Source organism: Megalobrama amblycephala, linkage group LG15 (assembly GCF_018812025.1).
Source record: "Megalobrama amblycephala isolate DHTTF-2021 linkage group LG15, ASM1881202v1, whole genome shotgun sequence".
Lineage (NCBI taxonomy): Eukaryota > Metazoa > Chordata > Actinopteri > Cypriniformes > Xenocyprididae > Megalobrama > Megalobrama amblycephala.
The window spans coordinates 20,692,379-20,720,054 of record NC_063058.1 but is presented as its reverse complement, the minus strand read 5'-3'; the positions used below and the strand labels follow the sequence as shown (position 1 = coordinate 20,720,054).

Here is a 27,676-nt window from a genome sequence, read left to right as displayed (position 1 = left end):
GCTCAACACGTTTAATCTTATTGTTTAAATCTAATTTTCTTGATTTTTTGAGAGTACCATGCTTTACCATGCCTCAGAGAAAAACACTATTTTGTGAAGTAGCTAAAATAGCATAATCAGATGCAGCTTTATTTTTAGTAACAGTAATACAGCATTTTCTCCATCATACAATACGTTTTAAAATTAATTCCATGTCATTTATCAACACAAGCTATCCAGCATTTAATATATTCTAAAATCGATCTATCTTACTGCAGTGTGTAACAGTGTCTCACAGCAGCCGCCGAGCGAACGCACAGAGTAACGTTATAACAATTTTCAACACACTCAAATGTATCTAATATGATAAACAGAGCTGCGTTACCTCATACTCATGACTGTAAAAGCGGCAGTGGTGCCGGCGACTGTGGCATTCACAAGAAATCAACATTTTAACACTAACAAAATGTAGAGTATAGGTCAAAAAATTCGCTTCTTCACGTGGATTTCCTTTGCTGCCGTGAATGCGCGTACAACAGCTAGCGGAAGTTAGAGATTACAGTTTATAAAGTTTAAAATATGGATATTTTTCTTACACAAACGCATCACTTCACTTCAGAAGGCCTTTATTAACCCCCTGGAGCCGTGTGGACTTCTTTTATAATGGATGAGTACATTTTTTCGGTCTTTAGAATTTGGGCCACCATCCACTCCCATTATAAAGCATGGATTAGCCTGGACATTATTTAATATAACTCTGATTATATTCGTCTGAAAGAAAAATGTCATATACACCTAGGATGGCTTGAAGGTGAGTAAATCATGGGGTAATTTTCATTTTTGGGTGAGCTATCCCTTTAATTTAAGATTTTTGCGTTGATGGCAATGAGCTCAATGTACGTTGGCGGTTGTCCAGTGGGTGGCAGTAAACGCAGATTCAAAACTGATACTCGCTCAGTGAATCATCATAGAAGAAGCCGTTCGCGTAGTCGAGCTCTTCACAAGAGTTCAGCAAAATCTATCACGATATAACTGTTACCTGTATTATTTCAAGGATTTACACTTGACAACAGGTGATGAACTCATTTTACTAGTTTTATAAAACCGACGACGAAAAATGTAGTTTATAAAGCCGTTGCGTCCTGTACATCTATCTTGCTAACATTAGCATCTTCCCATCTACCGTTCGATACTTGATTTATCCCTCCATAATAGTCCTTATATTAATGTATTCCCACACAAAAAATACGTTTTTATGAGTTATGTTTTAATATAAAACTCATAAAGAATAACATATTTTAATCTCATTTCAGCTGGTCAGAATGGCATCAGACTGGGTTGGCAGTCTTGTTTCAATTCACTGTGGAGCAACTCTAGGAGTGTATCAAGGAGAAGTATCTTCAGTAGATCAGACCAGCCAGACCATCTCTCTCAGACATCCCTTCCACAATGGAGTCAAGTGTACTGTGCCTGAGGTCACTTTCAGGTAAATAATAAAATGAGGATCCTAAAATCCTATATCTGACATTGTAGTGTCTGTTTTTTTTAATCCTTTTTGATGTTCAAAGATGTTTTTAAGATAGACAACTTTGTCTCAGTGGGCATATTCTACATTTTTGTGGTATTTTGAAGTCCACATATGTACTCTGAAGTCCAATTCTTAACAGAACATTTAATACTGGATCATCAGAATTTGTATACCAAACACAATTAAACAAGTACATCTTTCTAATCCACAGTGCCATGGACATTAAAGATCTCAAAATCCTGGAGATCCGTAAGAGCTTCAATGAAGCGCCAAAGCAGAATGGTCCAGACTCCAGTTCCACATTGACGCCGCATGGCGGGCGCAAGGACAAGGGTGGTGGCGCCCCAGTCAACAGCGCTCCTGTCACAGTACCTAATAAAACTGAACCCAAATTGCAGGAAGGAGGGCTGTCTCCGGTGCCACACTACTCCAAGAGTTACGGTGAACGTCACATGGACATGGCTGGCCAAAGTAAAGGCTTTAGACGAAGACACAACTCTTGTGAGTCTCATGTGTCATTGGATTTTGAAACTTATTTTTCCGATTTTAACTATATAAAATCAGGAATAAAAAAAAATCAATTTTAAAATTGTAAAAAAATATTGTGATAGTTAGGTGCATTGTTTTTTTTTTGTTGTTTTTTTTTACCCCAGCCCTAATACTAATAACTTTTGTGTGTTATATATATAGGGCAATGACGTGAAGAGTCATTTTTTTTTTTGTACAAAGTCCTTAAAGGTGCCATCGAATTGAAAATTGAATTTACCTCGGCATAGTTGAATAACAAGAGTTCAGTACATGGAAATGACATACAGTGAGTCTCAAACTCCATTGCTTCCTCCTCCCTTATATAAATCTCATTTGTTTAAAAGACCTCAGAAGAACAGGCGAATCTCAACATAACACTGTTATGTAACAGTCGGGATCATTAATATGTACGCCCCCAATATTTGCGTATGCCAGCTCATGTTCAAGGCATTAGACAAGGGCAGCCAGTATTAACGTCTGGATCTGTGCACAGCTGAATCATCAGACTAGGTAAGCAAGCAAGAACAATAGCGAAAAATGGCAGATGGAGCAATAATAACTGACATGATCCATGATAACATGATATTTTTAGTGATATTTGTAAATTGTCTTTCTAAATGTTTCGTTAGCATGTTGCTAATGTACTGTTAAATGTGGTTAAAGTTACCATCGTTTCTTACTGTATTCACGGAGACAAGAGCCGTCGCTATTTTCATTTTTAAACACTTTCAGTCTGTATAATGCATAAACAACTTCATTCTTTATAAATCTCTCCAACAGTGTAGCATTAGCCGTTAGCCACGCAGCACCATCAAACTCATTCAGAATCAAATGTAAACATCCAAATAAATACCATACTTACGCGATTAGACATGCTGCATGACGAACACTTTGTAAAGATCCATTTTGAGGGTTATATTAGCTTTGTGAACTTTTTTTTATGCTGTTCAAGGCAAGCGCGAGCTCCGGGGGTGGAGAGCATGAGATTTAAAGGGGCCGCAGCCTGAATCTGCGCATTTATAATGATGCCCGAAAATAGGCAGTTAAAAAAATTAATTAAAAAAAACTATGGGGTATTTTGAGCTGAAACTTTACAGACACATTTAGGGGACACCTTAGACTTATATTACATCTTTTAAAAAAACATTCGATGGCACCTTTAATAATAATAAAAAACATAGATATGACATCCAAAGTATGTAAGGTTGTACAACTAGATCTCTTTTATTGAATCTAAAAGGTTTTAATTATATTTTGCTACTTTTAAAGGTATTTTAAAGATTTTGAAGTGTCAAAAGATCATTCGGTTTAACCGTCCAAAGGCCAATACAGCCATTTCATTTGTGATTAAAATATCTTAAAATGTAATAAATGTATATATTTTTTATTCTGGCATGATTTTATAACATCATATATCAACATTAGTGCAAAACAGTTAAAATAATGTGTAGAAGTCGTTGCTTTGTTATGAGAAAGAATGTCTGGAAAAATAAATTTCATTGATGTCATTCGGAGTAACCAATATAAAGGGACCGTTTTGGATCAAGTCATGCGGTCAGTATCATGTGACAGGATGTGAAATCATTCAGACACCTGCAAAGGACCACATGGTCATGAAGCAAAGTAACTAAGTCCTTTTTTTAACCATTTGAAAAATTCATGTTTTCACTTGCTCATACGCATGTCCTGAAACATCAGGTCATTCGGTACAACCGCTATAAAACATGGAAAATGTTGTAATGTTTTATAAACTTGTACTAAAATATTTTATTATCCTTTTGCTAACTAGCTAGATATCAGCATGTTAGTACTGTTTGAAAATATCGTAATTTGGTATAACCAAAAGCGTCATTCGGTAAAACCGAAATTTTAGTTAACCGAATGACGTTTTTTGGTGAAAAATTTTGTCCATCTTGTAAAAAAAATGACAAAAGCAGTGTTAATTGATTAAAAACACTATCTCATTTTTAATACTACAATGACCCATATGTGTGTGTATGTATGTGAAAGTCACTAATTCCCACTTTAACTTCTTTGTTTATAGGGTCATCTAGTTGCAGAGGTCCAAATCAGGCCACACCGAAAAAGAACGGCCTGAAGAATGGAGGTCATATGAAGAACAAAGACGATGAATGTTTTGGAGATGGTATGGAAGATGTTCTCGATGAGGACTTTGATTTTGAGGGGAACCTGGCGCTGTTCGACAAGGCTGCAGTATTCTCGCAGATCGAGTCGTCAGAACGGCGAGGAAATGGTGCGAGATCTCGAGGGACGCCTGGAGAGCAAACGCCATCACGTTACCGGCATGACGAGAACATCCTAGAGGCCAAACCCGTCGTCTACAGACAGATCACAGTTCCATATAACGTAACGAAAGAGTACAGCACTGGTAAGAATCTGACCTCATACACTATTTAAAAATGTAGCTTCCTTTATCTTAATTCATGATATTTCTCCCAGACTCAGGGCTGGTGGTCCCCAGCATCTCTTTCGAGTTGCACAAGCGTTTGTTAGCTGCAGCAGAAAGTCATGGTCTCTCACTGGAGCGCAGGCTTGAGATGACGGGCGTATGTGCGAGTCAGATGGCCCTCACGCTACTTGGAGGACCGAACAGGTTTGTGGGCTTAAACAGAAATTGTATAATCAGAAATATCTTCAGAGAGTGTGGTTATCATTGGTCTGGTTCTTCTCATAGACTTACTCCAAAGAATGTGCATCAACGGCCCACAGTGGCCCTGCTGTGTGGACCACATGTCCAGGGCGCTCAGGGCATCAGCTGTGGCCGGCACTTGGCCAACCATGAAGTGGAGGTCATCCTTTTCCTGCCAAACTTCGTCAAGATGTTGGAGGCCATCACCAGTGAGCTTGCACTCTTTGGAAAGACGGGAGGCAAACTGGTTTCTAATGTGAAAGGTGTGGCACTTAATAATTTTTAAATCATGCATGGTATAATATATATATCCCTTTTATTAGGGATGTCAATTTACATAAATTCCCATAATCAGTTAATTGATTAATCATTAACCTTAACCTCTTAAATCCTTAGCAGGGGGCCTACTGAGTTATTATGTTACTTAAAGGATTAGTTTATTTTAAAATGAAAATTACCCCAAGCTTTACTCACCCTCAAGCCATCCATTCAAAACACTTATACTACGTCCTACACCTTCCGTATTTCTCGAATGAGCCCAAACACAACATAAGACAATGATATGCTGCTTGGCTAAAGTTATAGGTCTTCCGGGATCTGATCGCATCACAATCGTGACAGTGTTTTTCAGCATCATTTGAAAGTTCAACCAGTAGAAACTGGTGGGTATAGCGGGTAGGGACGATGTGTAGCAAGGCTCATAATTGCAACCATTTTGGTCACGTGCTCCCGAAATTTAGTCTGCGCAACCTCAAAATATATTTGGGTTCAAATAATTATTGTGTTGCGACCTGTTTTTCTAGAGATGCACTGGTCAACCGGCCATAAATCGGAACTGGATGGTTTTTGCTCCAAATACATGATCGGCAAACATTTTTTAGTTTTATTTTGGCCGATCTCTGTTCCGAACTTGCACACAAACTGCATTGCAATCATTTCCCGAAATGTCATTTGTGTGAAAATGTAAGTCTGTAAACAGGACATTAACAGAAAATAGACAAAAATACCATACCAAATACTGTACCAGGCATAGCAAGCTTACTGATCATGATGAATTGAATTGAATTGGGGGTGGGGTTTATATGAATGTATCCGTGAAGGGAACTGATTGTCTTCAGGAAAGTTTCAATGGCATTTTCTTTTCCTCTTATCTCCATATAAAGTAGTATTTATAAGCGCAGTGCTGATTTGTGTACAGCAGTACCCAAAGAAACCGCTGCTGTTCCATAAGCGCCACCTACTGTCGGAGAGTGAATTTGCATTTTCATTCAGTTCGTCTGCCGTTTTTGTTTTGTGCAGGTGTGTTTTATGTAGAATAATTTCACAAATCTAAAGTCAGACCATTCTGTTTTTACTGTAATTTAAATAAAAAACAACAACAAAAAACACAACTACTCATGTTACATGTCTGTACATCTTTGTATGGATCATAATTAAAATGCAGTGGTCCCTCGAATTTCAAATGGCTACAGATATTTTTTTATTTTTTTAGACCAGTTTGGCTTGCTATAGAGCAAATAAACAACAAATAAATTTGCGTAAAGAAAAAAAAAACAGCAACCAGTAATATCAGAATCGACCCTTTTGTTTGTAAAAAAAACAAACAAAAAAATTGGAATTGGCCATGAAATGATGAAATCATGCATCACTACTGTTTTCATTTCTCAAAAGGAAAAAAAAAAAAGAAGAAACATATATATATATATATATATTAGGACTGTCAAAACGCGTTAATTTCGATTAATTAATCTGAGAAAAAATAACGCGTTAATAAAAATAACGCAGATTAATCCATTCCGTATTGACCTTTAAACCTGGAGCCGTTCTAGCCACCATTCGACTGTTCACACCAGACGCGACTTGCGTGAATAAAACGCGCTACTCACGCGTAGTTGGACGCTTGAACATTTTGAGTTTACTCGCTTCATTCGCTCGTGAAATTCACTTCACAACAGACGCGAATTCGCGTCATGAGAGGGGCTCTCCCGTTCCTTTACGTGTTTCGCGCGAATCAGGCGTTACGCGCGTCAAAAGCCCGAAACGCTCAATTCGCGCGAATAGCGCCGCAGGATGTCTATTCGCGTCTTTGCATTGACTTAACATGTAAATCACTGGACGTCAGTTAGCAATCACAATTACCTTGGTGTTACGGCACACATCATCAAATCTTCTTCCTGAAGCACTTTTGAATTTATTTCCTTAGCATATTAGGTCATATTGTTGATTGTTATGGCCATTATTTGAAAAGTGAAAATAATAATAAAAGAGTTTTTGAACTTTAATGTCACTAATGCTGATTATACATTGATTCATTTGAATTGAACTATTTAATACTTTCACAGCAAAAATTATGTATGCGATTAATTTAGATTAATTAACCACAGAGTATGTAATTAATTAGATTAAAATTTTTAATCAATTGACAGCCCTTATATATATATATATATATAGTATGTAGTTGTGATGCTCCTTCATTTTCGGTGAGTGCTCCTAAATTTTTGCTGGTGCTCCTAACTTTTTGAAGTTCTGAGCATCAGTGCTATCAAGTAAAAAAGTTAATTTTGAGCCCTGTTTAGACAATTGGACAATGTTTTACAGCTGGAGCGCACTTGGATTGGTTTGATCGCTCAGGTTGACAGGTCTTGATTTACCATGCGCCATAGAATAAGAGCGCACATCTGAAACAGTGCTGGAAGATCATCACTCGTCAACCAGGACTTGTTTATTCTATGTACTTGTATTGTGGTGTTTACACAAGTAAGTAGTTCTTATGTTCAGTAAAATCACTTGTTTGAAGGGTTTTTTGAACCCTTAGTTAATTATGCTAGCCTAATCCATTGCATGGCTTGAAGACAATACATTTAGAATACATAAGACGCTCGCTTCATTTTTCCTTCTGTGTCTGCTGCACGTGGATTGCGCATGAGCCGCACACACCTCAAAACTGCGCTCTGTAACGATGACCTTGCTTAATCGACCATCAATAAGTATTATCGATTATCGACAATCAATCATTGATTATTCGTTAGCATCCCTAGTATATATAGTAGCCATATTTTTATTTATTTAAACCATTTGATCATACTAAAATATAAAATACTTTTTTTTTTTTTTTTTTTTTAATTGGCATTATTGTTTGATATGACCATCGGTTGATGGTCTAATGCTCACTTAAAGTTAATCTTTTGATAATTTGTTAAAGGGTATGTTCACCCAAAATTGAAAATTCTGTCATTAAGTACTCACCCTCATGTCGTTCCACACTCATTCATCTTCAGAACACAAATTAAGATATTTTTGATAAAATCTGATGGTTCAGTGAGTCCACCATTGCCTGCAAGATAATTAAAACTTTCAAATGCCCAGAAAGCTACTAAAGACATATTTAAAACAGTTCATGTGACTACAGTGGTTCAACCTTAATGTTATGAAGCGACTAGAATACTTTTTGTGCGCCAAAAAACAAAATAACGACTTTATTCCATAAAATATATTGATGGGTGATTTCAGAACACTGCTTCATGAAGCTTTGAAGCTTTACGAGTCTTTTGTTTCGAATCAGTGGTTAAATACGTCTTTAGTAGCTTTCTGGGCATTGAAAGTGTTAATTATCTTGCTGTCAATGGAGGCCTCACTGAACCATCAGATTTTATCAAAAATATCTTAATTTGTGTTCTGAAGATGAACGAAGGTCTTACGGGTGTGGAACGACATGAGGGTGAGTAATTAATGACAGCATTTTCATTTTTGGGTGAACTAACCCTTTAAGCATAAAAATAAATGAAGGAAACATTTATTTTCTAAATTAATTAAGCCAACTCATATGATACATACTCTTTTTGGTTTGTCCAATATTTGAAATAATTATTATATTTAAATTATTATAAAATTATATATAATTATAATTATATAAAAAAAAAATTGCAAATGCAATGAAAATACAGTACTAATATCTAATATAATACAGTAAATATCCGTACTCTAGCAACAAAAATTAAAGTATCGTATGTATCGGACATGTTCTGGAAAAAGTGGAATCGGTGCATCCTAGAATTTAAATATTGTCTATTTAATGGTTATCAACCATACAATGAAAATAATAATCAGCTTAAAGTTCAGTGTGTAATATTTAGGAGGATCTATTGACAAAAATGCAAAATGATATACATAACTATATATGAAGAGTTTGGTTCCAAAACGCGATAAACGCCATTTTCAAAAAATTGAGTTTCCGCCAAAATCAGTATTGTATCTGGTCGGTATTGAAAAGTCATTTATTAGTTTTGCGCAAAATGCGATATCCGTCGTGTTATTCTGTCATGTTTTCTCCCTTTCTTCCCAAAACGCGACAAACGCCAGTCTCCTTTTTCTGCAGAACGTGATATATCCACTCTCAACCAATCACAGCGCACCATTCCACGCACTGTAAACATTAAAGGCTTTTTTAAAAGCCGTTTTTAATACCAATGTACGCAGAAAAAAAGTGTGTTTATTTAACCGTGCGGTGGCGCCAGATACTCTTTAATCGGTAATGACAAATAATTCATAACATTAACAAGATGACCATTTTGGGAGCGACGGTTGAAATGTATTTTTAGTAAAATGGCTGAATATAAGATAAATATTGGCAAAGTTTAGACTCTGTCATATATGTGAATCAACTTTCTTTGTTGTGTATTTTCAAAATGAAAAATAACTTTTATATTGACAAATTAATTGCATTTTGAAAAAAAAATAATAAGCTTTTATAATAAACTTTTTAAAATCAAAATGTAGATTTGAATTTTTTATGTTTTTATATCCAAAAGATGCTATCTGAAAGTTTGAAACAGAAAATAGGGGTTTTCATCTTGCCACTTACTTGGTAAAGAAAACACCTTTTTACTCAAAATAATCAAAATGAGTTATTGCGTTTTGGAACCAAACTCTTCATATGTTTTCAGTGGTGTATAAAGACCTTACATAATGAACCGTTATGTTTTTATCACTTTAGAATCAGCTGTTTCTATCTACATACTCCGCGGATCCTCTTACATGTTAAGTCGCTATTTTGCGCCGGCATGTTTGTACAGTAGCCCTAAACAGACAAACTGCTCTACAGAGCGCGTTTCGTCACTATGTTGTTGTTGTTCTACTTCGTTGGTATTTTTAGAGGCAGCTTGTTGAATACGCACAAAGTAGTAGTAGTAGTAGTAGTAGTCATCTGGTTTATTAGAAGCAGAGACCGTTCTTTTTTTAGAAAGTAAGAAGAAACCTCATTGCTTCACACAGGCTACTCTCTGCTGTTTCAGACAACGATATCTTTGTCCTGTGTCGGCCATCGTAGCTTCTCTATGTGCTTCGAAAGTGAGGTGTGAACGGTGGACAGAGCCGTTGGTTGCAATTCGCAACCTCGATGCCAGATGCGTCTAAAATTTACACACTGCACCTTTAAAGGATTAGTTCACTTTAAAATGAAAATTACCCCAAGCTTTACTCACCCTCAAGCCATCCTAGGTGTATATGACTTTCTTCTTTCTGATGAACACAATCTGAGAAATATTAATAAATATCCTGACTCGTCCAAGCTTTATAATGGCAGTGAACGGAACCAATGTAGAAGTATGAGTATGAAGAGTATGAAGCTAAAGAAAGTGCATCCATCCATCATAAATGTGTACTTCATACGGCTCCAGGGGGTTAATAAAGGCCTTCTGAAGTGAAGCGATGCGTTTGTGTAAAAAAAAAAAAAAAAATCCAGCCAGACTGCCTTCTGTATTCAACTTACAAAGAATTCATAAGTTGAATACGGAAGGTGTAGGACAATAGCGTAAGCGATTTGAACTGCGAGAGGCGTTACACTTTCTTCTTAAAGGGTTAGTTCACCCAAAAATGAAAATTATGTCATTAATGACTCACCCTCATGTCGTTCCAAACCCATAAGACCTTCTTCAGAACACAGTTTAAGATATTTTAGATTTAGTCCGAGAGCTTTCTGTCCCTCCATTGAAAGTGTTGTACGGTATACTGTCCATGTCCAGAAAGGTAATAAAAACATCATCAAAGTAGTCCATGTGACATCAGTGGGTTAGTTAGAAGTTTTTGAAGCATCGAAAATACATTTTGGTCCAAAAATAACAAAAACTACGACTTTATTCAGCATTGTCTTCTCTTCTGGAATCCTTTTCATTGAATTGATTCCATTGAATCCTTTCATCTGCCGGCGTTGGTAATGCTTTTTTACGTCGCCGTGGTTATTTTGGCGATTAGGACATCCGTGACATTTTGAAGCATCGAAAACACATTTTGGTCCAAAAATAACAAAAACTACGACTTTATTCAGCATTGTATTCTCTTCCGGGTCTGTTGTCAATCCGCGTTCACGACTCCACTTCTTCTTCTTCTTGGTTATTGGTGCATTACCGCCCCCTTCTGCTCCGGAGTGTGGTTCACGACTCTGCAGTGACGCTGCTGATGTAAGACGCTGATGACGTGTTATCTGGTGCGCCCAAGCTTCGTTTACAGTCTGAGGGAGACGCACGCTGTATTCAAGCTATTCTACATTGTTTGTATTTTGGTATTGCTATATTTTTTAAAATGGTGCGTAAGTGTGCATGTCACGGATGTCCTAATCGCCAAAAACAACCACGGCGACGTAAAAGTGCATTACCAACGCCGACAGATGAAAGGATTCAATGGAATCAATTCAATGGAAAGGATTCCGGAAGAGAAGACAATGCTGAATAAAGTCGTAGTTTTTGTTATTTTTGGACCAAAATGTATTTTCGATGCTTCAAAAACTTCTAACTAACCCTCTGATGTCACATGGACTACTTTGATGATGTTTTTACTACCTTCTGGACATGGACAGTCTACCGTACATACACTTTCAATGGAGGGACAGAAAGCTCTCGGACTAAATCTAAAATATCTTAAACTGTGTTCTGAACATGAACGAAGGTCTTATGGGTGTGGAACGACATGAGGGTGAGTCATTAATGACATAATTTTCATTTTTGGGTGAACTAACCCTTTAAATTGAATACGAAAGGCAATCTGGTGGAAGCTAGATATTTTACTTTATAACTTGTTAAATATGGATATTTTTCTTACACAAATGCATCGCTTTGCTTCAGAAGGCCTTTATTAACCCCCAGAGCTGTGTGGAGTACGTTTATGACGGATGGATGCACTTTCTTGAGCTTCATACTCGTTGTTTCCCATTCACTGACATTATAAAATTTGGACACATCAGGATATTTATTAATATAACTCCGATTGTGTTCATCAGAAAGAAGAAAATCATATACACCTAGGATGGCTTGAGGGTGAGTAAAGCCAGACTTTTAATATTGTGCTTCCCTAATCATATTAAAGAATATGAACAACATTAAAGAGCAACATTATTGGGCTTCATCAACAAAATCTTATTCTTATTCACCCTTATTCATACCAGATCTAAGTACTTATGATTGGATCACCAGGTGTAATCCAGGTGGGGTTTTTTTACTCAAAGATCTGTTTCCATCGACACATGTGGTGCATGAAACCTTTAGCATGGTTTCTGTATCTCATACGTTCCTAATACACCCACCTGAATGCTTTGTTTAGATGGGCTTGGAAGTCTCGGAAACTTCCACTCTGAATTGCAAGAACACATTTACTTTGCATCCACCCACCCTCCTTACATAATAACCAGAACACCAATGAAAGTCAGTGAAGATGTGAATTAGAAATGACTTTAAAATGTGTTAAAAGTTAAACTACACCAGTAACCCTTAGTCTAATCATCCACTCATCTCAAACAAAATGTCGTTTCGCCCTCAGACTTGCCCGAGACGCCAGTCGACCTGGTCATAAACTGCCTGGACTCGCATGAAAACGGATTCTTGAGGGACCAACCCTGGTACAAGGCCGCCGCCGATTGGGCCAACCAGAACCGAGCCCCCGTCCTGAGCATTGACCCTCCAGTAAGTGGACAGGCGCATGCTGTGGAAGCCAAATGGTCACTTTCCCTGGGCCTCCCACTGCCTCTGTCCGAGGGCGCCGGCCGAGTCTACCTATGTGACATCGGCATTCCCCGACAGGTATTCCAAGAAGTGGGGATCAAATACCACTCCCCCTTCGGATGTAAATTCGTCATCCCGCTGCACTCCGAATAAGCCGTTGACCTTCACGGTCAAGGCTCACTGAACCTGCCTTAAAGATTTTAAGAATGAACGGACGTCGGTTTGAATGTTGCAGCAGAACTGGAACTTCTCAGTCTCTCTTTTTTTTTTTTTCTTTTTTTTTCTTCTCAAATTCTTCTCTACTTCTGTGATGATTCCCATCAAAGGGAAGTGATGGAAAACGATACCAGCTCTTATGACAAACCTGATGTTAAAAGTGGAACCAATATCAGTATACTCACCATCTGCTTCATAATTCTTACAATAATCTTCCACACAGCCGCTTTAATATGCAAGGCTGATATTTTTAGATGAAACAACATTCATAACCAATTAATAAATTATGCAGGTATTCCACAAAAACATCAAAACTGGCTCACACTTAATGCAACTTAATTGGTCTTATGGCATGTTTGAATCTTATTTTGTTACTTTCAGCCTCTCAAATAGAATAATTTGCTTTTAGTTTATAGTCAGATGTTCTGATTTTGACCGACTCATAGAAAAAAAAACATGCATTAGATGAGGGTTTTGCCTTTTTTCGCCCTTTTTTTTTTTCTATTCGTGCCAGATTGATCAAAGTCAGTGTTATAGGCACTGAAAATGAGGCTTGCAAAAATGTCAAAGCGTTATTTGCTTTGTTGACCAAACCCAGTATGCTGTAAATATGTCAGATTTACTGGGCTCTTATCAGTGATAAAATGTTGCACACTTGAATGGTAAGGTAAGTGTACTAAAACTGTTTGTGATACTGGTTGCCATTGGGCCATTACTGATCATTTTAAGCAGTCATTGGCCAATGCCACCAATTTTCTCACGCTAATATTCATTGCTGTGCTTTACCTCATTTCCTTTTTGTTTCCGTTCTCAGTGCTTAAAGTAATAAGCAGCTCATTAGATCCTGCTTTAAAAGGGTTTCAGATGGAGCCGGCATTGCTTGTTTGGTTACATCAAACAAGGGTCTTTTATTAAGGGAGATGCTCCATGCGTTGCAATAAACCTGCTTGCTGAAATCGATTTGTGATTTTATTATAGGTTGTATTATTGTGCGCACAAACCCATTACAGAGCAAAAAGTCAGTGTGTGCTGCTCACTCGATACTTTTGGGTAATGAATGGTGAGTTTTTCAAAAGCACTGATAAAAGACAAAGAAATTTTAGTTTGCACCTGCGGATTATCATATGCCTTCAAAGTAAAATAAGAGGCACTTACTATTCAGGATCCATATGCGACAATAATGAACTTAAAATTGTTTCACAGCTGACACCAGTAATAATGTACTGCTTTCATAAGACTTATTTTTTTAAAGCTTTATATTTTGTTTCTTCCTTCTCCCACATTTTTTTTTTTTTTCTTCTGCTGAATGATGCTAAATGTTTTTATCTGTTTTCTGTTCATAACCCACATTCATGGTTTAGGCATAATGGTCATTATTCACTTCTGCTCTTTTTTTTTTTTTTTTGGTTAAGCTATGTACAATCTAGGGTTGACTTCACTAAAGTTGACCACCACAGATGTCTCATTTTGCTTGTCATAAATGTTTAGATAAACTAGAAACCAACAGACCTTACACATCAGCTATTCTCAGTCCTGGGAAAAAATTAAATGTGAATTTTGGCTTTTCTTTAAGCTTTTTCTGTTGATGTTTATGTCTGTAAGGTCATTGGTGCAGCTGTTGAAGAGCTTGAAATTAGCTTAAAGACTGAGTGAAAAAAGGCAATTATTGAAAGCATTAATAAGTTAGTTAATGAGATTGCACTGTCCATGTTGTGAGAACACAGGTCCATCTTATAGTAGATGAATACAGATAGGAGAACATGTATATCTAATTATTATACAGCAGTTACCAAGCAAATCCAGCACTAAGTGCTGCTAAATTCATTTGCTGGTCTTTATGACTTGTTACTTGAGATTAAAATATTACTGCTGTACAACTTTTTTTTTGAAAACTTAAGTTTGCAAAAAAAAAAAAAAATCTGCTGCAGAGGCCAATTGTAATATTCAATGTATTATTATTCGATACCTAAGCACTACATGTGCTTAGATGTATGTTAAAATGCAGTTTGAATCATTCCTCTGTAGGAGTTTGCTTCTAAAAAACTATGACCAAACTCTGTTGAGCAATTAAAAAAAAAAAGAAAAAAAAAAAAGTGAAGACGTTTTGTTATCTGGTGATGCTCATTTGTGTCATCATTGAATACGTTTCTGAAGGTTCCGAGAGGTTTTGTTCAGTATCAAAAGTTGAAAGTTACTTTCCATTCTTTTTTTTCCATTCTTATGCCTTTTTCTTTACAAAAGCATGAGATAAAGGTTGTTGGCGTTGCGTAATTTTATCATTTATCTCTGCACCTGTTGTACAAGGCAACAAACTGGTTTAGACAACATTAATTGTGAATTAGTGACACATCTGTTCAGCATAATTCTGATATCACTGGAAACCTTACATGCTTAATATTGTCAACCTTGAAGTGTAAGGACTGAATAAATAAAGAGAATGGAAATAACGCGCAGTGGCTCTCTTTGTAATTATTTTAATCTCTTTACCAAATACCATAAATGTTACAATACCACCAACCTACTTAAGTTTATTTTTAATTTTTAAATATTACATGTCATTCTCTTTAAAATCACGAGCTGTCGCTCCAGTCTCCGAACGCACGAATCCTAGCACGGAAAAGGCATAGATTATGAATATTAATTAGCTCATGCTGACGTTGCTTGGTAACCTTCCTGCAGCGTCCAGTTATGCAACCTCATTAATATTAACGATTATCATAGCAGCGTTCGTTAATTCGCCAGCGGACTGGCTTTCAGCAAATCACATCTCACCACCTGATTAATATTCATAAGCCAACCCTTCGCCGTAGTAGTAGACGACGCATGCGCACTATTCACTGGGCTGTCTGAAGAAGTGCGTTTCCTTTTCAAGGGCCTGTGTGTAAAAGACAGCGGTAGTCTCTGGGTGTGCTGTGCTTCCGTAACGCTTAAAAACGGTTCGCTTCAGGCGGCTTGCCATTTATCGACTTCCTTGGTTAGTAATATGCCGCAACAGTTGTGTTTTTTTGGCTGAACCGTTTGTTTTCGTACCGTTACACGCGCTGTGTTTTTATATTTGAAGCGCATTCAACCGCCGCTGTCTTAACGGTTTTTGGGGGGTAACGTTAACGTTATATTTGTATGCACGGATCATCTTTTGTCTGCTCTGCATTGACGTTAGAGGAAAGCTCTCTGGAAGATCTGTTTTTGCTGAATGTGTGAATGACCACGTCTGTATCTTCTGTTGATACATTCTGGTAGGTTTGACCCTCACATGGACTAAGTGGACAAAACATCTCTAACTTTAAGGCATTTGGACACCATCATCTAGGGAACACATAGGTAATGTTATGTATTTTATTACGCCAGTCAATAGTATAGCTTGCTCTTACCACCTTTCTGCTTTCTGCATGTCTAAGAATGGGCGCATTGTGTTTGTGAATCTGAATGCGATGGGTCTGTTTCACAGCTGTCTAAATAAGAGCCACTTGAGGCTGCTGCACGAGACAAAACGTGCCTTTGAAGGACCATCGTGTTTATTTTAATCATCTTAAATAAATCACGCGTGTAAGTTTGGTCGCCAGAATGCACTGGATGGCATAATGGACTAATCCCAGTTTGAGATGCATTGTCTCCTTTCCAGTGCTGTTCCCCATCAGCATCATTCTGGGGTTGTTATGTTGTCATGGTTCCCCTTGAATGTTTAATAACAACATCTGAATGTGGGCCTGGGCTGTAAATAATTGAACTGGGGTTTTGGTTGTGGACACTCATGTGTTTGAGCTGTTATATGGGACGCCATTTGTAACCAAAGCTAGAATGTTTATGTGATATGTTCAAAGAGAAAAAATTCCCATGCTAAAAGGGCAGTTATTCAAATCATAGCAGAAAGGCTTCAGTGTGTTTTTGCCTTCATTAATATTAATGAGATGGGTTTAGAAAGGTTGAAATCCAAAGGTCACTTCCTCCCTCTAAAGTGCAGATTTTAAAGGAACAGTTCCCTAAATAAGTAAAATTATCAGTCATGTTTTTACTATTTGTTTGTTTGTTTAGGATTTTTCTATTTAAAAAAAAAAAAAAAAAGAAGAAGAATATCCAGGCCATTTTTGTTTCTCCCATAATGAAAGTGAATGAGGACTGCCTATGTCAAATTTATGATAAAAAGTAAAAGTGTTATATCAATAGTCCATGCATCCAGTGCGCAATATTCAAGTGGTCACCGGTGAAGCTCTGAAATGCGCGTGTAAAATGTTTTTTTTACTACAAAAAATTGGTGTTGATGCCACAAAGTGGTATTGGTAGTTGTCGTTTTACCAGAGTTATTACAGTTAACTGAAACTAAAATCATAAAAACATTTTAGTACTTGAAATGAAATAAACATTAACTGAAATAAATATATTAAAAAGAAATTTTATTCAGTTGCCAAGGCAAAATTTCTGATTTTCGTTTAGATTAACTTGGATGGACTAAAAGAACTAAAACTGAACTAAAATTAATTAAAAAAATATATAGAATTTTTATTATTTATTTTTTTATTTTTTTAAGGATGAAAAACTTGACGAACGCACAACAAAATTACTAAAATTTAACTCAAATAAAAATGGAAAATATAAAAATACAGTTAACTGTAACTAAAACCATAAAAACATTTCAGTACTTAAAATAAAATAAACATTTAACTGAAATAAAATATATTTTAAAAAATATTTTATATTTTATCTAGTTGCCAAGGCAACATTTCTGACTAAAATAACTAAAACTGAAATAAAAATTAATTTTAAAAAAACTATATAGATATTTTAAAAAAAAAAAAAGGATGAAAAACTTGACAAGAACGCACAACAAAATTACTAAAAATGTAACTAAAATGAAAATGGTAAAATAAAAACTAATACAAAATATTAATAAACTATAATAGTGCTTTTTACTAACAGTGATGTCTAATAGTTATTTGATCCGAAAGCTGCAGAGGATGGGAAGATTTTCAGTGAATATTGACTTAGATTTCAGTATGATCCTCCCACAAAAAGTCATAAGGGTTGGAACATAATGCTGAAGTCATTACGGTACTTTTATGGTGCTTTTGTGTCCAGTTCCTAATATATTCTTCATAAAAAATTCCCTTTTGCGTTCCACAGAATAGTCATACAGGTTTGGAACGACATGAAGTTTGAATAAATGACAGAATTTTCGTGTTTTTTGTTCTTTTAACTGGGCGGCTGTTGCATAATGTTGCTCTTGCCATCATCATATGTCTGTTTCTGCCCTCATTAGTTCATTCTTCGGTGCTTAAAATTGCATCAAATGCCCTTGTTGTTGCACAGATGCCTGTTAAAAGCAGAGCCTCTTTGAAGAGCATCAAAACGGCACTTCCTGTTTAGCTCCTTTTAATTCACACCTGCAAGACCTCCTCAGTCAGGCTTCACTGCATCTTGAATTGTCTGTCAGAGTTAATATCTTTCTGTATATCTGAACTACTCAGCTCTGCCATTTTCAATGGGGTTTCCCCTGCTGCTAAACTGCTGTGCTTTTTACTTGCACAGAAAGGCATTTTGTGGTGTACTGCTCGAGAACATTGCTTTTCTGCACATTTTGTCAACAGCAGTCGTGCTATTTCCTTATTCTAATATACTGCTCAGTTCAAAGTCAGCACTTCCTGACATGTGATACTGATGTCGCTCATTACTGTCCTGAACTGTGCAGGGGACGGATGCTGCACAGATGCAAAACTGACTATAAATGTAGTCCATTTGACTCTTCTGTTAGAGGAACCAACCTAAATTGAAGTCATCGTAGTTGTGTTTGGTTGTAGAGCTCCCTACTGTCACAGTGGCTTGTCGGTAGATGACAGAGCAGTGTAATTAAGCATCAAAGCGAGCTGTAGGAGCAGCACTGCCCAGAGGGGAGAGAGTTTGCAGGGTCAAGCTGGTGAGAGACGCTCCCTGCCATGATGCTGGCTGGTGTGGATCTTAAAAAGCCTTGTGGTAACAGAACAGAAGGAAATAACTGGGAGTAATTATTGAAGGCTAATGATATACGGCAATTGTGCCCCTTATTTACTGGGGTTGTTTTTGGCTTTGTTGTATTTGCATTTGTGAAAATCTCCAAATGTAACTATTTTACGAGGTACAATTAAAAAAAGCATGAAGGCCCACCCCTAAACCTAAGCAGATTGTACTAAAACATACAAATAAGATGTACCAAAACTTACGAATTGCCATTAGAGTGTGCTGTAATCTCACTTTTCCTCATTCATAATATCATTTTAAGGTTTAAGAAATAAAATTAATATATATTTTAGGTATAATTTGTACTTTTTTTTTTTTTTAACGAAAAGCAAAATTCATATTTAATATTTCAGAATGAAAAGGATTATTCTTTCACACTGCGTTTCCCTGAGGACTTCATAGGAACGCTTTGTCTTCCATTGCAGAGGAATTTTGCGCATGAATAATAATGACATGCATTTCTTGGTGATAAAGAACATCTCAGTGTCAGTGTTACTGTCTAATCGGATGTGAAAGTGATTATTATTACTAAAATAACATGTACTTGAATATGTAAATATAAGGGGCAGTGGCTCTAGCTCCGGGCCAACCACCCCCCTCCCCGTGCATGTCCCTGGTTATTGCAATTATTAAGCATAAATGACATGGGCTCTAATATGAAGTATCAATACAACTAAAATTCAATCCTTTTTTAAACTTAGAAGATGAGACGATAGCATGGTTGTGTGTGTGCAGAAGTTGTCAGCTTCTAAAAACATATCACGAAACGATTGTGTCATCAGGTGATGTGCTGAATATAGTTTGGGGGGGGGGGTGTGGTGAGCAGAATACCTGAGGTCAGAATCTCTCAACCTGTTGAATCTTGCCCCAGTGCACTGATAGTAAAAGTTAAGAAATTCACATTCCATAATGTTGCTTTTCTTCATCTTCTCACACGCATTCAGTAATACAATAACAAATGCCTTTACAAAAAAGTACTAAGGTGGTGTAGGTTACTGTGGATATGCGCTAGAGATGCACCGATGATATTTATCTGCCTATTTTTGATCAATCGGCATAACGGCTATAGCATAAAAAGGTCGATATAAGAAACCGACGGTTGGTTAATTAACTGCGTTAAGGCACTGAGTTGTTCCAGCGTTTTTCTATGGGTAAAATAATCACTATACTATTACTATAACAATTTAAATATTCAAGCTCAAGAAGACACAAAAGAGAACTCGCTGTGTTAGATGTTTTGTGAGCGCACACATCCATAGCGCAAGCCTGGAAAGCCGCGCTTTAAACAGCGTGCAAATACTGAATTGAGTTCTCTTTCACTTCTTCTAATTCACATAAAACTATATCAAAATGCCCATTTTGGCGAGTATCCTTAAACATCGTCGGTTATGTCTTAAAGGTCCCGTTTTTCGTGTTTTTTTTGAAGCTTTGATTGTGTTTATAGTGTGCAATATAACATGTGTTCATGTTTCGCGTGTAAAAAAACACAGTATTTTTCACATAATTTACTTATCTGTATACCGCTGTTTCCACTGTCATAAAAACGGGCTGATGACTTCCTTGTTCTATGAAGTCCCTCCTTCAGAAATACGTAACGAGTTCTGATTGTGCCAGCCGTTCCTGTGTTGTGATTCGACAGCAGCTTAGCGCATCTTGCCTGGAAAGGTCACGCCTCTTACCATAACGTGGAGATGCACGCGTTCAGTGTTATTGTAAACATGTCTTTAATTTTACCCTATCAATTTGAGCCGGAATCAGACCCAGTGATTGGACTGCGGGATGAAAATAACAGCGTTTCGACGACATGGCGACAAACACACTCTACAAACGCAACTCTTGTGTATTCCTGTGGGCGGAGGTTAGTCAAAAAACTGTTTTAGTGACGTCATTAAAGAAGGAAGTAGAGGGATGTAGTCCAAACTGGCCGTTCGATGTAGGCGACTTCTGTTAAATAAAATATCTCGCTTGGCATTGAACTTTGAGCTTTAAAATTTTACAGATTTTATTTATACTCTAACAACAACATTACACACTAACTAAAGTTTGAAACATGGGATCACGAAGAACGGGACCTTTAAATGAATGTAATCAGTTGCTTGTGTACCAGTATATTGGATTCGTGCAGCTCTTAAAGTGACAGCAGCCTAATAAACCTGCTGCGCTGCTGTCTGTTTTAATGTTAAACAAACAGCAAAAGACAAAAAACAATCACTCACTACTCTTGGCTAAATAACTTATGTAACTTTTAATAAGGATTAATGTATATTTCATTTATACATTTTACATTTGATTACTTATTTCTGTACCTGAAAACTACTGTTAGACCTACCTGAAAAGCACTGTTTATTTCATATGCATCTTTGTTCTGATGTATTTGTGTTGGCCTGTTGAATGTTCAATGTTCCATTTTCAATAGAAATTATTTTATGATGCAGTTATAAACTAGCTAGTATACCTTAATGCATGCGTTTTTGAACTTTGCTAAATTAAAACATGATCAAAACACCATTTCAAATAAGAGAGCAAATGACAAATAATGGTATCGGAATCGGCCAATAGTTGTTTAAAATCGGTATTGTGTCTGCCAAAAAAGTCCTATCAGTGCATTCCTAATATATATTATGATAATCATATTTATATTGAATTATTTTCATGTCATTACCATGGTACTGTAATAATAATAATAAAAAAAAATAAAATAAAAAAATGGAATTTTCCAAGTTTTTTTTCTCATTTTTGGTGATATTAGGATATTTGGTTGAATGATATAACACCTCTCGTTTATTTTTTTTGTCTAGCTAACCTATTTAACCTATCTGTGCTGGAACTGTACTGTAACTGTCATATCCATATCATAACTACAGACTAAAGCCTTTTGTTAAACAAAGACTTTCTGAAGAACCTTGAAGAATGCATGAATGCATGAAGGCGAATGTACGCAAATGAATACTTGATATTGAGTATTTCCCTCTGAAATTTTCATGGGTACACACACCCTGACACATTAGCACTTCATAACGAATCTAAAATTAGAGCGCATATCTCAGCGGCCCTCCTGAAACACACTGACTGTACTCATTAAATTAACATGCTGAAAGATGCCCCATTTGTGGTTGAAAGGGAGAATCGAAGAGCATCCAAACGTTTGAGTAAGGTCGTACACTGACCTATAGTAGTAATTGTGCATGCTTGTAAGTGATCTGATGATTTGTAAGAGGATGTGAAGTAGATGGATTTAAGGGATGAAAGGCTGCGAGGCTGGAATCCGCTCTATCTCCGGGCATATCACGTCTCTGTTCTCTCTCATTGAAGCTGGTTTCCTGGTTCCTCGTGTAGCCTGGAGGCAACTGTCATGCCTCCCCTACAGAGTCTCACTACTGGTCTCACACGTGCTTTACTTTGAACATGACAGAATAAATCACAGTCACTGTGTTTTGAGCAACATTCAAAGGCTTTTGGCTTTAATAGCCTGAAGGCTTATTTTTTTTAGAGCTGAGCCACGAAGAAGAACAGAACAATCATAAAAAATTTGGAAATGTGAGGGGAAAAGTTGGCCTGGAAAAGTCATCAATGTATAGTCATTAATTATTCACCCTCATGTCGTTCCACACCAGTAAGACCTTCGTTCATCTTTGAAACAGAAATTAAGATAATTTTGATGAAATCTGTGCGCTTTCTGGTCTCCGATAGACTGCAATGCAATTACCACTTTCAAGGCCCAGAAAGGTTCATTCAGTTCATGTGACTACAGTGGTTCAACCTTAATGTTATGAAGTGACGAGAATACTTTTCGTGCGCAAAAAAACAAACAAAAATAACGACTTTATTCAACGAAAGACATTGTTAAAATAGTCCATGTGACTGCAGTGGTTCAGCCGTAATGTTATGAAGCGACGAGAATACTTTTTGTGCGTGAAAACGGAACAAAAAAAATGACTTTATTCAACAATTTCTTCTCTCTCATGTCAATCTCCTATGCTATTGATGTAGTCAACACAGTGCAGAGCTTCCGTGTTCTATGTCAGAACATCGACTCATTATTGGCCAGCTCCTGCGTCAGCATTACACGCATATGTCGTGCTACTCACGTGAACAGCGTCGCCCAATAATGAGATGGCTTTCGGACGTAGAACCTGGAAGCGCTGCCCTGCGTTCACTGCATAAACAGCGTAGGAGATTGACATGAGAGAGAAGAAATTGTTGAATAATTTTCTGTTTTCATGCACAAAAGGTATTCTTGTCACTTCATAACATTAAGGTTGAACCACTGTAGTCACATGAACTGTTTTAAATATGTGTTTACTACCTTTCTGGGCCTTGAAAGTGGTAATTGCATTGCAGTCTATAGGAGGTCAGAAAGCTCTCGGATTTCGTCAAAAATATCTCAATTTGTGTTCCAAAGGTCTTGCGTGTTTCATGACAGAATTTTCAGTTTTGGGTGAACTAACCCTAATTTTGGTTTGTCATAGTCTTGTTCTAGCCTTTTATCAATTTCTTATGTAAGTTTCTTAAGGATTCTTGTGTTGCCCTTAAAAAGTCGATGTCCATTAGACCAAACCTAGATAGAACCGGGTTGAAGTGTCCACTTCTGGCATACAAAGATGCTTTTGTCGAAGTCTGTGAATAAAAGGAATGGCTTTGGTTCTACATCATACCCTCTGGAAACTTCCGCAGTCCCCGTCATCTTTGAGCCACCGGAGTTGCCTGGATTCAGTGGCAGGGAGCTGCCTGCTGGCTTCCAAATATCTGCTGCAAGTTTTTAGATACTCAAGAAATGAAAAGTCCTCTTGTGCAAGGCGTAGCCCTGCCGATGCAATCCCTAAACAATGATATCATTTGTAACAAGGGATTTGCCAAGGCACACCCCAAAATTGTTGCTGATCACAGAAAAGCCTCATTTATTTTGATTGGTGAATGCATTCCTCTTTGAATGTCAGCTTCTTGTTTATTAGATGAGCAATTTTTGTGGTTGGATATTGTTTAGAATTGGCAGTATCCTGCTTTTTTGATGTGGCACACATTTTATCTGTCTGTGTGCATCGCCTTTAGGTGTTTTCACATGATTGCATCATTCTCTTCCTGGCTTTTAAGGTTGTTTAGGGTGAATGTGAACTCAACAACACCATCTGGACGATTTCCACAGCTTAGTGTCAGTGCGACAGTCAAATTATTTAACGCAAGCCGGAGAGATCTGTCACTTCACATTCTTTCACAGGGTTAGCATAGCATTTACATTTATCTTTATAATTCTAGATGGTTGCTAGGGTGTTGTTAGGGTCTTCTGGGATCATCCATCAGGCAAAATTATGATTCCAGGTACATAACTGCATAACTCAGCCTGAAATCATAATTTTGCCTGACACTATGTCCTAACCAGATGCGATAAGATTCCAGTGACAAACAATTTGTCTGTCCACACCAGATGCGACGTGACTGAGAAGCGATAAAGTCAATCAAAAATCACAGCCAATCAGAAGAGCGCATGGGTGGGCTCTCTCTGCAAGCTCCCGGCACTCGCAACGAAATTGATAAGTACATAATCAAATTTAGGAATATTATACCATTTTAACATGATTAAAAATACATACTGAGTTTCTGAAATAATTTTTGTCATAGAATACACTTGTCTGTTCACATTGAGTTGACAGTTTGAACGTTCTTGTTTCCTTTCATTTATTTTGAAGATCTGGTGAATTGTCCGTTGTTGCCTTCAGTTTGGCTATAAAAGACATACAAAATGATATTCAAACTCACATTAGACACTTTTAACATTTAAATAAAGCACATAAGTGATTGATGGTTGATCCCAGAAGACCCTAACAACACCCTAGCAACCATCTAGAAATATAAAGATAACTATAAATGATATGCTAACGTTGTGAAAGAATGTGAAGTGACTGATTACTTGAGGTTAAAGGTTTAAATGTCTCACAAAAGTACATCTGATAGTAATATTGATGCATGCCTTAGCAAACAACACTAATAAAATGTCTTAAGTACAGATTGCTTCAAGTGCCAAACAAGTGGCATTATGAGAATGTGATATTAATAGTTTTCTTGCTTTACTTGGCAAGTGTGGTAAAGAGAGGCGGTTAGTAATATTGAAACAAAATGTCTTCCTGCTATTTATTGCACACAACTTATGGCATTGTTTTATTGCACAGTTCAGTGCATTAGTGCATTTCCCCCCACCTTTTTGTTTGTTTGTTATTGTATTTTTTTTTTTGTATTTTTTTTCTTTTTTTTTGTTTTTTGTTTTTTCTTAAGATGCATTAGTGCATTTTCCCCCACATTTAATTTTTTTTGTAGGGTTTTTTTCTTCTTAATGCATTGGTGCATTCCCCCCCCCCACACACTTTTTTGTATGTTTTTGTAATTTTTTTTCTTTTTGTTTGGTTTTCTTTCCTTTTTTTTTTCCCTTTACTTTTTTCCTTTTTTTTTTCTTAAGATGCATTAGTGCATTTTTACCCACCTTTTTGTTTTTTCCCCACATTTTTTTTAGTTTTTTGTTTTCTTTTTTGATGTTTTTGTTTTTTCTTAAAATGCATTAGTGCATTTTTACCCAACTTTTTGTTTTGTTTTCATTTGTTTGTTTGTTTTTTGTAGTGCATTGGTGCATTTTCCCCTCTTTTTTTTTTTTTTAGTTTAGTTTAGTTTTCTTTTGTTTTTGTTTTTCCTAAAATGCATTGGTGCATTTTTCCCCACCTTTTTGTTTTTTGCTTGTTTGTTTTGTGTAGTGTTTTTGTTTATTTCTTAAAATGCAACACTCAAACTGATGCAATATGTAGCTTACTCCATGTCCTTCATCAAGGGGTTCTTGGCCTGAAAAAAGTTGAAGACCCCTGATCTAAGACACGAATAAAACAATTTTTTCCTGCCCTGAAAAATGAGTGCTTTAATTGTACCAGTACTCAGGCATTTTGAAAAATAACCATAAAGGCAAAAACGGACGTTTTTGAAATGGCAAGCCACTACAATGACAATCGGTTTCCTCCCTTTACATAATTCAAGCTATTCCTGTTAGTGGCAAGTATAAAATTAGGTAGTCAGAGCAGCAGGGGAAGACTGTGTTTTTAAAAGGAAGTGTGTTATATCCTCACTGTATGGGCTTCTGTGGATTACGCCGCTGTTGGCGCCCCTTTTACCGTCTGCTGCTCTAGCCAGCACCCTTCAACCCGTAGTGCTCATCACCCAGCAATGCCTTCATGCCAATACAGGAAGACAGTTTTAGTCTCGGCATCTCAGAAAGGAAGTGACTTCATGTTGTGGGGCCTGCTGCAGCTTTTATGCCAGAGCTACTTTGCATTGAACAGAGTGGCAGTCAGTGTTGGTTGACATATTAATGAGGTCAAGGCGCTCAGTGTCATATCATATCTAGTTCACAAGCGTACCGCATGCGCTGCGCTGCTTGTGAAAATGAAGTGGGAGGATTGAACCAGTGTGAATTCACTGTTACACGCAAAGAATGATAGGAAACAGTCGCGTGTAACTGCCATCAGTATCAAAACAATCTTAAATGCCTTTAAAGTAGTGGTTGTCCACTGGTTTGGCCATGGGACCCACATTTTCCCATTTTTAAAAATGTGAACCAAGCTAATTTATTTCTCAAAAATGGTAAAAACACACACACACACACACACACACACACACACACACACACACACACACACACACACACACACACACACACACACACACACACACACACACACACACACACACACACACACACACACTTGACTTAACATACACATAATTGTAAGAATATCACTAACACTGATGAATAAACAATATAAGGTAAGGATATTAAATAACACTCCCAAACTAGTTGTTGTTTATACATTAAAGTTAGTAAGTGGGTATGAGCCACAGTCATCAAAAACATAAAAAATAGCAATGCAGAAACTTCAGTTACCATGGTATAATAATTGATGGTACTTTTTAATGACTCTGACGTTGCATGCTCAATGTCATTGATATACAGTGCGCGTCTCCGCATTTGCATGCGCAATTGAGACTTTTTATTTAGTAACGAGTTATGAAAATAATGTTAGAATAATGACACTAATTTATAGACTGAGAGAAGATACTAAATCAGGCACGTTTTACTTAAAATGCGTCTGACAGAAGAGTCAACGGTTTTCACGCACATCTTTCAAAATAAAAGTCTCGCATGAGAAAAACATTTAGAAACGGCTTTTGTTATGGCTGTTGTTGTTTCTTTGACTACACACTCCACGACCCACTCAAAACGGTCTTGTGATCCACTTATGGGGTATATTACTTATTACTTTATTAATTTACTTTATTAACCATTCCAATGGGCCGATGGATAAAATGAAGGCCCTCTCTCTTGTTTTTCTTGTTGAATATGCTGTTTCGCTCAGAAATATATTACATTACAGAAGTAAAACAGGTTGCAAATGCTACTTCGTCTAGACTTTTAAAAACTCTTTTTCTGGTTTAGAGCAGATAACTGGTTAGATTTCCGCCTCCAACCAACTGTTCGGTTTTTCACTTCTAATGTAGAGCAGAAATACTTCAGGTACATTTGGTTTCTGATTCCAGGTGCAATTTATTTCCCATGAGAAATCGTCCCTAACTGCCAGATAATTGGTTCCCATGAGAGTTATATATGAGGAGTGCAGGCTGGCATGTGTCATTTGTTTTAAGTTCAAGTTCAGTTTAGAAGTTTCTTCTACCTACAACACTTTTTATAGTGGAAAAAGAGCAATAATAACTTTGCGATTCACTTTCGTGGTTACGGGAAACATGAAAAGTTTTTTTTTTTTTTTTTTT

General features: G+C 36.9%; 2 protein-coding genes across 2 annotated transcripts in view; both read left to right on the top strand.

The window, feature by feature from the left end:
- Positions 1–900: 900 nt before the first annotated feature.
- edc3 (enhancer of mRNA decapping 3 homolog (S. cerevisiae)) lies at positions 901–15,336 on the top strand. Its single transcript, XM_048157659.1, has 7 exons — positions 901–1,052; positions 1,293–1,465; positions 1,719–2,008; positions 4,080–4,424; positions 4,496–4,649; positions 4,731–4,948; positions 12,492–15,336. The coding sequence occupies exons 2-7, from the start codon at positions 1,302–1,304 to the stop codon at positions 12,824–12,826; spliced, it is 1,506 nt and encodes a 501-aa protein (XP_048013616.1). The 5' UTR covers positions 901–1,052; positions 1,293–1,301; the 3' UTR covers positions 12,827–15,336.
- Positions 15,337–15,721: 385 nt separating this feature from the next.
- The window catches only part of csk (C-terminal Src kinase), a 28,497-nt gene continuing 16,542 nt past the window's right edge, over positions 15,722–27,676 (top strand). The window contains exon 1 of the mRNA XM_048157660.1: positions 15,722–16,210. The gene's annotated coding sequence lies outside the window, so the exon portion shown is untranslated. The remainder of the gene's footprint in view (positions 16,211–27,676) is intronic.